The sequence below is a fragment of the Taudactylus pleione genome, unplaced genomic scaffold, assembly GCF_031769625.1.
Source record: "Taudactylus pleione unplaced genomic scaffold, aTauple2 ptg000201l, whole genome shotgun sequence".
Lineage (NCBI taxonomy): Eukaryota > Metazoa > Chordata > Amphibia > Anura > Myobatrachidae > Taudactylus > Taudactylus pleione.
The window spans coordinates 2,876,469-2,893,605 of NW_028284603.1; the positions used below are offsets into that span (position 1 = coordinate 2,876,469).

At 42.5% G+C, this 17,137-nt stretch overlaps 1 protein-coding gene across 1 annotated transcript in view; it reads right to left on the reverse strand.

The window, feature by feature from the left end:
* Positions 1-17,137, reverse strand: part of KIF16B (kinesin family member 16B) — a 366,374-nt gene that overhangs the window by 89,343 nt on the left and 259,894 nt on the right. Inside the window, exon 22 of the mRNA XM_088477200.1 lies at positions 14,431-14,481. Within this exon, the coding sequence (XP_088333326.1) occupies positions 14,431-14,481 (51 nt within the window). The remainder of the gene's footprint in view (positions 1-14,430; positions 14,482-17,137) is intronic.

The window sequence follows — 17,137 nt, forward strand, 5'->3', positions numbered from 1 at the left end:
AGGCGAGAGAGGGGAACCGAGATAGAAAGAGCGAGGAAGAGTGTCAGAGGGAGAAAGAGAGGAGATAGGAGTGAGAGATTGAGAAGAGAGTACGATGGGGGTAGAGAGAGGGAGAAAGAGGAGGAGAAAGAGAAAGGGAGAGGTGGTGCTGAAGAAAGAGGAGTTGAAAGAGAAAAGAGACCAAAAAAAGCCCAGGCATCGCTGGCAACAGCTAATCAGATATATTTTATATCAGGCTGGAACGGGCGAGGTTACAAGGGATAAAGCACAGAACATCAATTCAGATCAAAATCTGGATGCCCCAGATGTGTCTGTCATACATCCACCTTAAGTACTTTAAAAAATATTCATGATTAGTGAACCGTAATGTTTTGTTCTCTTCAGTTTAAATAAAAGCAGTTTAAACAACCAAGGCAAACTACCAAGATTTTACTGTAGTAAAAGTACCAATAAAATGTAAAGATAGACCGTGTCATTTTAATTCTTCATATACTGTACGGAAACCTATTTTGTGGAGTTTGCCCAAACATGTAAACAAATTTACTATATTACTGTTGCAGAAACACACATAGGTGTGACAAGTACTTCTAAAGTGGGGCACACATGACATCACGGAATATTAGAAAGTCTATAACATGACACTTTTTTAAGTAATTGTTTTGACCTACTTTACACTTATAACAGAAAAAAGGACAAAGTCCTAGAAGGAAATGTAATAGAGTCCGAGTTTCAGTGTGACTATGGACTCGCATCGATTTACAATGAGTATGATGCCCGATGCTGGTTATGCATAATACTGGGAACCCCTACTCATTTTGTCTCTCGTATTTCCACAACTAGGACTGGCTCACAGAGCCTGGTGCTGGTTGATGAAAACACAGGGGACAGCTACATCTTTTACCCCCCGTATTTTCACAACCAGGATCAGATCACAAAGCCCGGTGCTGGTTGTGCTTTTGAGTGGGGACCCCATGCCATTTTTTATTTTTTAACACTTTCATTCCCTTTTATCACACAGGCTTCTGATAAACTTACACCTTGTAATGAAACTTGGATTACAAGTTGCGAGTTTGAACACAGAAAAACTTGCATGGACTCGCATTTCTTACACACTACATATCGCAAGCTATTACATAGTCTGACTTTAAGAACAAAATCGAGTCAGCATAAGCGTTACCCCTACAGACTTCAATGGTGGGAACCGCGGGTTATTCAAGTTTGTTCCCACAATTGAAGTCTATGGGGGAAGGGTTTATTGGCTGAGAGAGCCCATACATTTCTATGGGAAATATCATGGCTGACCCATTATTTGGTAAGTACTGTACTTAGATGACAGTACTGTATCTGTGGGATCTGCGTATTCATTATTTTATTTTACAAAGACCCTGAGAGGCCTTCATGGACCGGAGATTTAGTATGTTAGTAGGTTAGTATGTAGTGTGAGTCCAGGTGAGTGTGAGTGAGTGTGTGTATGTGTATTAAAATAAAACAACCTACGTGTGTCTTATCATTATTTCTTTTGCAGGGGGAGGCATACTAGGACTAGAGCACAGAGGGAGCTCCCAGAACGCTGGATGGCCGTTTTGCCAATAGCTTGATTACGTTGATACCCTTTACCAAGGCTAGGACCACCCCCTGTATAGTACTATACTACTGTTGAAAGATTATGTAAATTAATTAGATATTGCATATCCATTCCCACATAATTCTTGAGGTCACTTTATACAGTCACAAATCTCAGTTTTGTTTTTTGTTTTTTAAAATGCATTGCTTACTCTCCCAGTACCTGAGGGAGGCTCACGATTTTCGGGCAAACCCCCGCACCCCCTGGGAGAGTAGGCACCGTCCCACATCCCCCCCACTTCCTAGTGAAGCGGGCAAAATGGGGAGAAATTTCACAGGGATCGGCGGGTCCGTAAGTATGGGGCAGAGCTTAATGGCGGAGTTCTATAAGAATCGCTCCATTTGGCCACGCCCCTATATTTGGGATTCGCTACATTTTGGGAGCGAGGCTTAATGATGCATATAGTCTGGCCCCACCCCTATCACCGCCCACCTGCACCTCCTCTCCGTGCTGCTCCTGGAGAAGAACATAAAACAGTAGGTAAGTATGCATTATCATCTATTGTTAACTGTTACTAATCTGTTTCTTTCCCCAGAGCCGGCATCAGCTCCACGGTTGGTTTTACACAGGACTCCATGGTTTGTCACCAGCTAAAAACAGGGGCTGTGTTACACGACTGAGGTCTGATGAGCTCTTTCTGCAATTGATCTGATGCAATGTTGTTGTTTTGTTTTTTATTTGGCTGACAAGAACATAATAACATTTCCAATCTAGATGGACTGTCACAAATCTGACATCACTGTGCTATAATAAATGAAATTATACTTTGTATGTACATATTTATTTTTGATAAAATGTTTCTCTTTGTGAAAACAGGGAAAACATGTCACGTAATGCAATTTCCAGGAACTGAACTTAATTTGATAATCCTGTGCAGTAGACTTATTACACGTCAATTGTCTGAATGAGTCCCAATAATAAGCTGGTAATTTTGGAGATGGCAGCAAATGAACAGAGAACATTAAATACAATCATTTAATGAATTGCTATGTCAAATCTAAAATCACAAAGACATTATATTGTAAGACATACATGGGAAATTAAACACAAGAATACCACAGTGGCATTATTTCTAAATTGAGCACAGCTGTGTTTTCATAAATAGCACAAACACATCTTTCAGAAGACAATATGCAATTTCAATAATTATATTATTCGGTCAAACTACAACAGTATACTGAATGACAAAAAAACTGCATATTTTTCTATGTACATACATAAGAGACCATACCTCTGGTAGATCAATGCATTACCAAAGTGAAGTTTACAGACAATGGGAATCAGTTTTAGAAATATCCTCAACAGCGAAAGCCATTCTATATTCTTGACGAAGTATGCAACCCTGTTAGCCTCCAGCATGGCACTCCACTTCACCAACAAGCATTGCTATCCGCTCTCATCCCTCACAAAGGTCCATGACTAGATTCTTGTAGATACAGTACCTGGCCGATTTTAAAGGATCACTCAGGATCATTTAAAGCATAATAATATTAAGAGCTAAGGGTCTACCAGTATCTACTCTAATGAAAACTTTTCTCCTTAGGAACAGACTTTAGTTTATTCAACGGGACTGAAGAGTTTCACTGCCTAAGGGAACCCCTCAGGTGCACTCTTCTAACTAAAAAAATCCTGAAAGCCACCAGGAATTGATCTTCAGAGGAGGACCTTCTGCAATAAGTACAACTGTATATAGACCTTTCTATACCCATGAGTGCTCACTGTAGGGAATTTAGTAATAAGAACCCTCTGCAATCTGAAGTACCACATGGGCTTCTCCACCAAGTTATAGTCCAAATCAGTAACAAATGCATGCAATTCTCTCCACTGAACAAGGTCTTTAATTGCTTGACAACTGGAAGTTTTCAGGCAACCTGTCTTGACCGGCTGATAGACACACTCTAAACGGACACAGAATGGCATTAACACGGAGTTCCCCCTATAAAAATCTCCTGAAGGTCAACTGAGATCTACAATACTCACCTGTGTGGTTCCTACAATTTCCAGCTCATCTCCTGCCAACCACTCTCCATGATCTCTCAGTGAACTTACTCCGCTTGGAGTTAATTCACCTTACTTAGGTTTGATGACTCTTTTTCCTCTACTCCCAAATATCAACTAACCTAGTAACACTTAGGGCCATATTCAATTAGCTTCGCATCCGCGGAAAAGTTTCACCTACTTGACTTTTAACAGACATCGCGTGTTTAGGACGCAGAAACTTATCGTGCGCGTCCCCGCTATTCGCCGTATTCAATTACAAACCGCGAGTAAATGGGAAGCGGTGAATTCATTACAAGCGGAAAGTACTGTCAGAAGTGGGGAAATCAGCCTGAACCCCCCAAAAAGATGCACTAACATTGGGGATCAATGTAGATGTGTCCGAATAGCCCTAATAAAACTGTTTGGGGTACTTAAGTTGCTTCAATAGCTTCTTATTAGCGTCTTTGCACAAGTGGTGAAGAATGGCATTAAGCAGTATTTTTTGGTGCAAATAAGTAGACCTGTCAAATTTGGGGTACTTGAAAATGGGTGCTAGCATATTCTAAAGTCTCTAAAGTGAAGTTTTAAAAAAATGTGAAAAACGCACCTGTTGCAAACACCTGCAATCATAAACACACCTGACCCATCCTTGCAGACACCCAAGAAGTCTATTTCGCTAGTTTTTATACTTGTCCCCCACACTTTCTGCTTTTTCGACCCCAAAACTGTTGTTGTCAAATTTTTTCCCAGGATTTTTTTACACAGTTGTCCTTTGGGGGGCTGGCCCAAGGGTTCTGAGTGGTTTCCCCACCTTTTCACCCCAAAATAAAAATTTTGCACTTCTTTTCTCCTGCTATTCAGAGGTGAATTTTTTTCGCCTATTACATTGCATTGACTTTCCGCGTACGCGAAAAGCGGATGGAATCGAATTTGGAGATAAGTTCCGTCCACGCGAAAAGCCGTGATAGACTATACTTTTTCGCGGAAAACGGCTTTTCGCATCTAATTGAATATGGCCCTTAGTACCAAAGGGCTAAATTCACCAAATAAAACAATGCTGGCCTCAAAAATAATAATAATAGACTTGAGACCCTCCAAGAAATGTATTTCATCTATGCATTCCCAAATTGCTAACTATACCTATAATGATTTACAACCAGCACTTCCACTAAACCAGTTTCCAAAACTCTGCCAATACAGTCCAGATTTTAACGATATCCATGCTTGAGTTCCAATTGGTCAAATCAAAATCACTGAGGTACTAATTAAGTCACCTGTGCTCAAGCATGCTCCTTAAAGTCTGGACGGTAATGGCAAAGTTTGGGAAACTCTGCACTAAACATTATCCTGTAGCTTTACTACTTCACAGATACATAGCTCTCCCATGACTTGCTGTAGGGCAACATCTGACCCGGTAACCTCTCATTTAAATATTTAAATGCAATAAACCCTATCACTAGTTTCCGATCTCTTTCTATTATTACAATATCATTACTGACAATACACATAACAAAGATCAGTGAAATCACTAAACATTTACATTATAGAGAAAAATTTACATCTAAAACAATTTAAACTGACCGAACAAAGCTTAATTTCTTCAATTACCTAATTTTGTTGATTAAAATTTTTTTTTTTAAATCATTCTTCACTACCGTTCGGCTTGGACTGTGAAAGCGCATTTCCCTTGAGTCAACAGAATTCTGCAATGTTGGAACTTCAAAACGACAAACTACACACATTTAGATCCAGTTTGGAAACACTTTTTTTCAATGTCAGAGCTACAATTGTTTTTGTTTTTTAAATGTATAACCTAGTGTATTAAATATTTGATAAGAAAAAGGGCCTGTTTATATGAACTGAGAGTAACCTTCCATACATCGGTAGCTGTGGACAACTTGTCCAGGTCTGACCGAGAATCAAGGGTAAGCAATTCATTTTTGCCTACGTGTGGGTTTAATTCCTTGCCCTTCCTCGAAAAAACAATAGTCATCTTTGTTAAATCATCTCTGTCTGTTAATATAATGACTTTTACATCTCTCAAACTGTGCATCTCTATTTGGCTACAGGAAGCGCCAGTGACCCACAAGTTTGGATGAAAAACTCCATCGTGCACAAGAGCTATGGATGAGTTAGTGAGAGCAATTGATCTATATGCAAATTGCCCAGGTTTAGGTTCTACCATCACTGCTGTGTATAGCAACAAGTGCAAATCTCCTAATGGTGGTTTTACGTCATTGGTATTTTCATGCAGGAGATACACTATGTCAGCTAATGCACTCCTGAAGTTAGAAGTCACTTTAAATCCATTAGAGCAGACAATGTCAGACAGTTCTGCGTTCCAGTTGGTTGACAGCTCCATCAGATCTCTACTGAGGAGTGGGTGACTGATACACTTGGCGTAGTCTGATTCAGTCATTAGCATTTTTGCCAAAACTCGACATAGCTGATGAGTGTAAGGACTATCAAATGTCAATATAGTCAGAGGAGAGTCCTCAAAGGACCCAATAAGATCTACACTTTGTCCTCCAAAACCGATGTGAAGTTCTTGCAAAGACATGAGTGGAACAGTAAAAAGATGCACAGATGCAGTGTCAGAAAATGACATAAAGTACAGATTTGATGTGAACACAAGTAAGCATGCAGGCTGGGGCTCTAGGTGGCCTTTACTGGCAATAAAAAGCCAAAATACATTTGTAAAATCATTCTGGTCAACGTGTAAGTCTGGCAGGCTGCAGAAAAAGTAATCCAGGAAGTCTTCCGCATGGTAGTTCCTAAGCCTCAAAAGCTCATCTGCGAACTTCAAAAAACTGAGCGGGAACAAATCGCCATTTTTAAGCCCATCATCCGCCGGTTTACAAACTTGCTGGCCCCCGGCGTTGTCTGTGTCGTTCTTTAGAGAAAGCTGGCACAGCATTGGCTGTTCAAGTTCCGTATACTCTATGTCTGATTGGACGATGCTGTACAGTTTCACCTTGCTCTCATGTGGATGCATAACTGCTAACTCCGTTTGACTCTTGTTTGACTCTGTGAACTGGAAATACTTCCCAAACGGCAAGTTTTTAATTTGTGAAAAACCTGGAAAGTGCTGTATGCTATCTGCTTGCACACTACACAACTCCTTAGTGCGCTTTATAATATTCTGTACTGACGACAGCTGTCGCTCTTTGTAAAGATAAGAAAAATTGCTAAAAAGGTTTTGCAGGCTGTATTTAGGTGGTTTTGCATCTTGGCAGAAGGAGCCATCTCTGCAAGAATCAGACTCATGCTGATATGCATGAGGCTTTAGGAGGATACCCGGGTGAGTTGGGCAGTAACATTTGTTTGCCTTTAAATCCGAAGGAAGCATGCTGGCCTCAGAGAGATTGCAATGAAATCTATCATTGTGCTCAGGATGCTCATTATCAGTTGTCTTCATCTTGGAGGAGGACATCTGCTGGAAGAAAGTCCGGTCAGATTCCATTTGAAAGAAATCGCGGTCACCAGATACACTTTCTAAATGCTTCCCTTTGGTCTTGGCAGGAATTTGCAGAGAAGTAGATGAGATATTCTGACGAGCGCATTTGCTATTAGAGAGATTTCTACTGAGAAGGTGACTTGGTTCACGTTCTGTGTCAGACAGAAAGTCAAAATATTCGCTAATGGATGATCTATTCTTCCCTTTTTCATGCTCTTCCTTCAAATGTTTCTCTTGAGAGCCAGAACATTTCCTTGTGAAGCCAGAATACAAATTAGCAGTCACAGGATTTAGATTCTGACTTTCAATAAATGCCATTCCGTCTCGTCTTGTAGGTGGTGAGGATACGGCTCCCATCTTGGGAATAGATAACTTTCCACAGTTTGCTGGAGGATGTTGTATTTTCTGTTTAAAAAAAATGTTAAAGACAGGAAATCTTTTCCTTGATAGATATACAGTATGATTGATTCACAAGAAGAGACAATTCTGTGATTTGCGCTGATTGACAAATTACCATCTTTCCATCACTTTATTTATAAACCGTATTGTTTTTATAATAATGATGACATGATCGAGACTCAAGATCTTCATTTCTTTCATTTACTTAAAAATACTTCCCAGGAGAGCTCCACATAAATAAGAATGTACTGTAGCTAGGATTGTAAAATGTTGCACTGTACTCAATGCATCTTCAGATTCCAGATACCACATAACCCTGTCACCAGGTCACTCACCCCACACCCTCCTGTCTCAGTCATCTCGCCTACTTCATGCCCTTAGGTCCCCTGTCCACATGCTCATACCTCATGTTATCTGTCTGTCTCTCCTAGATTGTAAGCTCCTAGGAGCAGGGCCCTCCTCCCTACTGTTCTCACAGCCGTCTTCTCTAGCACTTCTATGACAGCCTTCACCTTCCCAGCTGTATTGTGTACTGAGAATTGTGGTGCTAATTGTTACTTGTGCTCTATTTATGTTTTGGTTATTGTATTGTAATGTAATGTTCTGTGTACCCTGTACTGTCCTACTGTTGACTTATGTACGGGGCTGCGGACCACTTGGGGGCGTTATAAAATAAAATGTAGTCATAATAATAATAATTCCATATAATTAAAAAAAAAAAAAGACTAAAGTAAACAGTAATGTGATTGATAGGACTAATATTTATTAAATAGATACTCAGGAGTATATTTACTAAAGTGCGGGTTTATAGATGTGGAGGTGTTGCCCATAGTAACCAATCTGATTCTAGCTAGTATCTGCTAGAAGATGCTAGATAAATGATTAGTAGAATATGATTGGCCTCTATGGGCAACACCTTCACTTCTATAAACCCGCACTTTAGTAAATATACGTGTGCTTTATATGTGCTTTAGGGTTCCAGCACATCTTGTTTTGTTCCTCTGTCACCATTTACAACCACTTTGGCACTCATGTTTCAATGCTGACACTAGGGGAAGGCAATCCCTGGATCCTGGACTTTTTGAGTCCCAAAAATACCCAGGATTATAATAATTAAATCCCGGGTATTACAGAATTCATAACACACTGTGGTGTGGGCCAGGGGCAGAGAGATAATACATGGTCTTCTTGGATCCGGTCTCATTATCTCATCCTCTCAGACTGTCCCAGTTGCCTGTAGAATAGATGGAGTCCCATGATGTAGCTGCACTCAGTTACTGAAAGGCTTGGAGTGCACTGCGCATTAACATCATCTCTGTGCAGCACGATCCCAGCCAATCAGTGACTGAGAGCAGCCGCATCACAAGATTTCAGCTCTTCTACTGCAGCTGAGCCTGAGTGACAGCCGCTTCGGACCACCGCTGTGTGACTAAGGTAAGTGAAAAAGAAGAGGGGAGGAGCGAGAGGGATGCCAGGGGAGGGGGGAGAGGGAGAAGGAAAGTAAAGGGGTAAGGAGTTCCTGGGAAGCCCAGGGTTGAGATTTGTTTTAATCCCAAATCCTGGGTTTACAAAAATAGGGCATAATTGGCGTCCCAAGCAGACATTCCCCCAAAATATAGTTTTATATAGAGATGTTCGGTTCTGTTTTATTCGGATTCACTCGGATATGTTCGGATCTCAAAAACGGCATCATATTGGTTATCCGGCTGTCACGTGTTTGGGATAGCCAATAAAAGAAATTCGAACTTGCGATAATTTGGCCATAAGAACCGAATAAAACCGAACCCGCGCATCTCTAGTTTTATAGTTGTGTGAATGTTATGTATAATAGCTATTATATTGGTAAAAGGTAATGGTCAGTTGGTATCTATGGAAATGATATGTTTGGGTCAGTGTAGTCCCTATGTTTTTTCATTTTCTAACCTGCATTTGCCTCATAGCACGCCATTCAAGCCTCTGTGTCTGCAACGAAAGAAAAGCCACGGCATGTAATACACCGCTTAACCTCTGGGTGGTGTGCTCCACTGATGAAATTTGTACTACTGAATACCATACTGTTAAAGTGGATGGATATCACTGACGAGCGGGCCAATCACATTCAGGAAGCGTATTTGCATATTGCATATTTGCACAAGCAATCTTTTTAATAATATCACATAAAAACGGGACGCAAATCAGTACACATACATAACTGTACAGTAGTGTAATTGCTGTGTTCTTATGACGGTATAACTAATACTAAGTTGCACGCACAGCTTTCAATGAGACGGGATGAATTATTCTCGAATGGTGGGGTACTGTGTTTACATGTACTAGTATAATATTTTGAAAGGAAGACTTTTTTTTATTATTAAAAACAGCAGCGGGTGGGTGGAGTGCACATGGATGCTATTGACATTGTACACAGTGCCTGTTGTAATTCACACATGTCAAATCTCATACACGACAGGTGCAGCTCTCAACATGGTTGGTGTGTGTGGGCTAGATTTTTGGGGAGCGCCTTTATGACCCGGGTGTCCCGGGTTTGAGACATGAAAGGGGAGAATTTTTTTTTTTTTAGTTTTTTAAATCTTCACTACAAGAATAAAAATAAATCACTTGGTGGTGTGGGAATTCTGTCATCTATACCAATACATATACAGATGGGTCCTCATACATCTAGCCTCCTTGCACGCTAAACAGTCCTTCTAGTTAGCGCAAACATCTTTTATGCAACTTTTTATGTCTGCATCACACAGCGATGTGTATTGATAGCACAAGCAGCTTCTGCTGATTAAAATGATATGCAGCATGCCTATGTTATGTGAGCAAGTGCGGGTGTATGTGCACGCGAATCATTACGTTACAGTATCAGCGACTGTAACACTAACGTAGTGATTCGCATGGAGATACACTCGCACTCACTCACAGAACATAGGCATGCTGCATATAATTTTAATCAGCAGAAGCTGCTTGTGCCAATAAGACACATTTGATGGTAAAAAAGATGCACAAAAAGACGCTCGGTGCTACCGAGTCACACAGCACTTGTAGAGCACGGAGGATAGATGTATGTGGACTCATCTCTATTACTGTGCTGCAAGGTCCCTGACCCTAAGCATGACCCTAGAAGCATATTACTGTACAGAGGGCCTGATTCAGACCCGCTCGTGAGCACTGAGCGCTCGCAAGCGGTTCAATGGTGGCCCAGTGCGCATGCGCATGACCCGGACAACGATGGGCAAGCCGTCGCTCAGGGTCTCGCTAAAAAGGGGGCGTGCTGTCGATGTTGAGTGACAGCACGCCCCCTTTGGTGGGCGGGCCGGGGGCGTGGCTGGCCAGACTGAGGCGCTCTGGTAGAGCTGAAAGCACTCTAGGGCTTGCGGCAACGAGACCCTACCACAAGGGTCTCGTCGCAAGCCCGATGGTCTTGACCATCGCGACCATCTTCCTTGCTGCTCGCTATAGGTGTGGGTGGTCATCCACAGCTATGCGAGCGGTCTGGAGGCCGCTCTAAAAAAACAGAAGGCCGGCCCTGATTTAGAGCGAGCGCTCTGTCAGAGCATCCGGCTCTGAATCAGGCCCAGAGTCCCAATAAAGCAGCCGTAGCTTACACTGAGCAGAAGACGCACACCAAGCTTTACATAAAGACCAAACAACTGAGGTTTAGTTATTTTAAGAAACTCTACTCTACATTTCTCAACTTCCCACAACTTGGCATTTCCGGCATACAGTAGACATTGTATTGTACACATTGAGTTCAGTAAAGTTACTTAAAATAACTGAACTTCAGTTGCTCGGTCTTTATGTAATGCTTGGTGTGTCTCTAATGGTCAATGTGCTGTGCGACAATTGAGCCTCGGTCTTTATGTAATGCTTGGTGTGCGTCTTCTGGTCCATGTGCTGTGCGACAATGGAGCCCCTGCACCCCATAACTGTATAGGAGTGCCATTGCTGGGTGTGGGGGAGTTGTGGAGCAATGCAGTGCTTTCAATACACCAGTACAACATTATGGAACAAGAAATCATTTGGTCTTACTTAAAACTGAGGTTGCGTTTGAGTCCCTGAACCCCCATCACCAGTCGGTGCGTCTTAAACGCGATTGGTGATCATGGCCTCAATCCGCCACTGGAATGAATCTAAAGTAATCGGTGATTACAACATAATATTAGGCTGTGGTGGGATTTGAACCTTGGGCCATGCAAAACCACCACTCTACCACTTGGCCAAGAAGGCTTTCACATCCATTTACTGAATCCTTGTGCACCCACCCACTGTCTTCCTTTCTACATACTATACTAGTACAGTACATGTAAACACATTCATCACGTGTCAGTGAAAGCTGTGCGTGCCTGTGACCTATGTCTGAGCCCGAGACAAAAATTGTAAAAAAATATATTTTTTAAAAAAGTACAGGACTCACACACATACTGTAATGATTTAATACTTTATTACACATTCTTCTACAGCCCTGATTCCATGACGAAAATGCTGTGTACCAAATCATTCAGTCAGTCAATCATTTGGCGGTGATACAGAATATGCATTGGAAATCTGACGCATGTGCTGTGTACAGTAGTTTAGGAAAAGCGACACCTGGTGGACAAAAAGTTGTATAACGCGTTTTTCCAATGCTACGTTATGTTCCGTTACGAAACATTCTGTGTGGCGCGACTCAAGGCGTTCTGTGTGGTGCGAGATGCATGGTGCGCTACATGGTATATGGAGTAACAAACTAGCTGGGCCCATCTGTAGGTTTAATTATTATAAAAAGATAAGAAATTTTCTATTGCAGCTTATTGTGGGGATAGGGATAATATTCTAAAAGAACTGTAACACCAGGCTTCCCGTTCCATTTTCACTATAAAAAAAAGTGATAGTGATTAGAGAGAATGGTGGTTGAACATGTACACCGGATATACCGAGCGAGGCGCTTCTCAAGTGAGATAGGCATTTGGTTGAAGAGAGGGCTTAATTTCCTTTCACTGACATGTGCAGTACATTTCATTAGGGTGTGCACCTAGGGAAAACTAGAGGGGGTTACTTTGCACTATGCTGCCTCTCTAGTATCACTCAGGGGCATGTCTAGCAATTTATTCATGTCATCGATCTCCCCTCTCACCATCATATTCCCCCAAACTTCTCTACTCCACTTATATCACAGACCACCCACTCATCCCCATATCCCCCACCAATACCTCCCAATATCTGTCATCTTACATACAGATGTGTCCTCACTCGTCTGTGGTGCAGTCGTGCCAAACTGCCCCTCTTTGCGCCCCTGGTCCCGTGAGACTCAGGGTCTCATTCAGACCCGCTCGCGAGCGCAGGACGCTCGCAAGCGGGTCGATGGTACCCAAATGCGCATGACGGAGGCTGCTCCGTTGTGCGCATGCGCGAGACCTGGCGAGCGATGGGGAAGCCGTCGCTCAGGGTCTCGCACCAAAGGGGGCGTGCTGTCGATGGTGAGTGACAGCACGCCCCCTTTGGTGGGCGTGCCGGGGCGTGGCTGCCCAGACGGAGGCGTTCCCATGGGAACGCCTACCGTCTGGGTCCGGCTCTGATAGAGCCAAAATCACTCCAGGGCTTGCGGCAGCGAGACCCTACCGCAGGGTCTCGTCGCAAGCCCGATGGTCGCGATGGTCTTGACCATCGCGTCCATCATCATGGACGCTCGCATAAGCTGTGGGTGGTAACCCACAGCTATGCGAGCGTCCAGGACGCACCAAAAAAAAAAAAAAAAAACCCTAATTCAGAGCGGGCGCTCGTTCAGAGCGTCCGGCTCTGAATCAGGCCCTCAGTGCGATGTGACTAGGAAGCACCAGGAGACTGTGCTGATTAATTTGATATGTAACACTTGTTTATCTGTGTGTTACTGAGTCTCTCAATCAGTATATGAAGGGCTACAATGCAGCAGCCGCACCGTTTTTCTACACCAAGTTCCATTTACAAACTCAGTAGCACATGTACACAAGTGTCGCATATGGAATTAATCAGCACAGTCTCCTAGCGCATCCTAGTCGCATCGCATTGTGACTTAGACACCTTTTCAACAAAAAAAAAAAATGCCTGACGCTAGCAGAGTTGCACGAGACCTGATAGCTCACTCATGCCAGGCATATCGCGCTGCATGGCGTATTGAGGCTAGAGGAGAAAGGACACACCCAAAAGTGCCCCCAATTCATACTCTGCCAAATAGAAGTGGACAGTGTATTTCATATAGTAACATACTGCACTGCCCCAACTTCAGCTCCTCCAGGTATGGATATAATTAGGGGAGAGCGCAAGTGCACTGCTACATCTTGTGAGTCACTGAGAGAGTGACTCACTCACTGACACAGTCATCGCATCGGAATAGTGGCAGCGCCAGTAATGTTACTAACGATCACAGGTGCCATTGGTTAAACCCAAGATGTTTCTCTTTTACGCTGGGCTGCTTTTGGTAATTTGTACCGCGATGCAGTGACACATGGTGCCTTATTCCACTAAATAATAGACAACATAGAGCCAGTAAATATTTTCTTATGCATGTACATGAATACCCATCACACACACACACACACACACACACACACACACACACACACACACACACACACACACACACACACACACACACACTTGTAAGCAAACATAAATTTCAGAACTTTACTGGTGATTAAAATTGCTGCAACTCAAAACTTTTCTCTGTAGAAAGAGACAGTGATGCTGGTTATGTGTAACTGATTCTGATCATGTAGTTGTCACACTTGCTTCAGAAGCTGACGCTTTGAGCAACATGGCAGCCCCCACTAATATTAAGAAAAGTGTATCGGTAATGAGTGCGTGAAGTGTGCACTGAACTATCTTTCTATGGCTAGTTTGAAAACAAGTCCTGTTACAAATAAAGGATGGCAAAATACGGCCCCACCACCTTCAATCTACAGAACACCAAATCAATTAGTGATGCAAATTAATGAAAGACTAGAACAAGCAGCAGGTGGGTACATACCTCATACTTCATTTTTCTTTTAGTGATACCATTTAGAAAATTGTCAGACCCCTAATAGTGAGAAACAACATGGTTAAGAATACAGTCACAGATACAAGAATAACATGTAATGAACACATGTGCACATGTAGTTATCCCTTAGAAGACATGGTGCCTCAATTATCAACGAGTTATTACATTCACAACGAGTTATAAAACTTGCTGCATATGATAATGGTGCTCCAGCCAATCAGCTCCTAACTGTCATATGTTTGAAAAATGACAGTTGGGAGCTGATTGGCTGGAGCACCATTTACCATACTCGTTATGAATGATAAAACTCGTTAATAAATGAGGCCCGTAATATTTTAAATAGGATGTGGGCCTCTTTTGGACCACCTGAGAGAATACCATGCCTTTGGAACGAGGGTCTGTACTATTAATATGGGGAGAGTTCTCTATAATTTATGCTTCAACATATTTACATTAATCATTATAGACTTTAATATTATCAGTAATCACATGTATAGCTCATCACGTTAAGAGGGCTAGAGTATTTCTATTACCATTAATTTTATCCTTGGTCTCACTATATATAATTAGGGATATATTTACTAAAGTGCAGGTTTTTAGAAGTGGAGTTGTGGCCCATAGCAACCAATCAGATCTACTTAACATTTATCTGGTACCTTCTAGAAGATAATACCTTAAATCTAATTGGTTGCTATGGGCAACATCTCAATTTCTAAAACCTGCACTTTAGTAAATACACCGTTTAGAGAGCCTTGGCATGCACACACAGACGTCGTGTAACAAATTCCCATACCATGGCATAAACTGATGCATTTGGCATTAAATATACTGTTGCTGTGTGTCTAAATGCAAGTCTCCGTTATCTGCTATTTCAGGCCTAAAAAGGCTCAGTGCAGCAACATTTAAAATATATAATATAGGGATAGCCGGGTAGGCAACCTGTGGCACTCCAGCTGCTATGGAACTACACATCCCAGCATGCCTGGTCACAGTTTTAGCATTCCCTAACAGTAAAACTGTGGCAGGGCATTCTGGGAGGTGCAGCCAGGGTGCAACAGGTTGCCAACTCTGATATTATACATAAGAAGTAAACGTGCTACTAAAAACAGACAGTGTTAAATTTTTTGATAGCGCACACAGATTACACAGCTTTACAGAGAATATTTAGTCATTCACATCAGTCCCTGCCCCAGTGGAGCTTACAATCGATATCCCCTACCATATGCACATACATGCACCCCGTGGTTAATTTTTGTCACAAGTCAATTAACCTACCAGTGCATTAAGATTGTGAGGGAGGAAACTGGAGTATCTAGAGGAAAACCATGCAAACACAAGGAAAACATACAATCTCCACACAGATAGGGCACTGGTTGGGAATTGAACTCGTGGCCTTAGTGCTGTAAGGCAGTACTGCTAGCCACTGTGCCACCATACTGCCCACTTCAAGTAATCTTCCTTTTTACATAAATATTTGGAAATATTATTGAAAGGGGTGGTACTCCTTTGGACAAACATGACTTTGGGGCCAATGTATCAGACCTTCTAAGTTGCAACAAACCAGATTCTAGCTATCTTTTTATATGATGTACTAGATTTATAGCTAGAAGATTGGATGCTAAGAATAACTACTGCTACTTGTCCTCTTTATAAGGTCTAACACCTCGGTCTCTTTATCTAGTCCCATCCTTCACTTAAAGCTCTTTGGTTCGCTTCCCCTGGAGCCTCTACACCACTACATATACTGAACAGTCATGTGTATAACATACATACCTACCCTCCCGGTTTTCGCGGGAGGCTTCTGATTTTTGGGTACCCCCCTGCATCCACGGAAGGGTAGGCACTTCACCGCATTCTGCCCACTTCCTAGTGAAGTGGACAGAATGGGGAGAATTTCCGCAGCGATCGCGGGTCCCCATGTAGGGGGCGGGGCTTAAAGACAATTCTTCATGAATCGCGTCGTTTAGCCACGCCCCTATTAAAATTAGCTGCAATTTACCGCGAAGGGGCGGGCTTAATGATGCAACCCGTCAGGCCCACCCTTGTTGCCGCCCACCTGCTTCTCCTCCCCGGACATCTCCCGGGGAAGAGACAACAAAGGTAGGTAAGTATGGTTTCTAATAATATACCTGTTCCTGTTACAAACTAAATACAGGAAGCCACAGTATTCTATTGTGATGATACGATCAGCATTCCACGAAAGTAAAGATGTATACACATGATTTTGTAACCAACGATTGTCTGTCAAATTTTACCTTGAAAAAGTGAATGTTTTTAAGTGTAATGAACGATTTTTACAATGATCAATGAAAAATGTTCCTTCCTTTAATGAAAATCGTTATGTTGGTCAGTCTGAAATGGACGATGAACTACAAACGGGAGCGCGCTTGAACGATTATCGTTCATCATTATAACTCAGAAACTGAACGATTTTTTGAACGATTGAACGTTATCCAAGTTCCGAACTTAGCGGGATAACCCGAGTCAGGACTCCGTTCAACTCGGACAGGTCCGGCGCTAGGTGTCTCGGCACCCTGCGCTGTCCCGTGTTCCCCCCACCCCTTTCCACATTGCGCCCTCCCCGTGCTTACATTTTGCACTACTAATATCAGGGAGGAGGGTGGGGCTATCCTACTTCTGGAAACCAGCGCCCCTGTGCGACCACATATCCCCGAACATACCTGGAGCTGGCCCT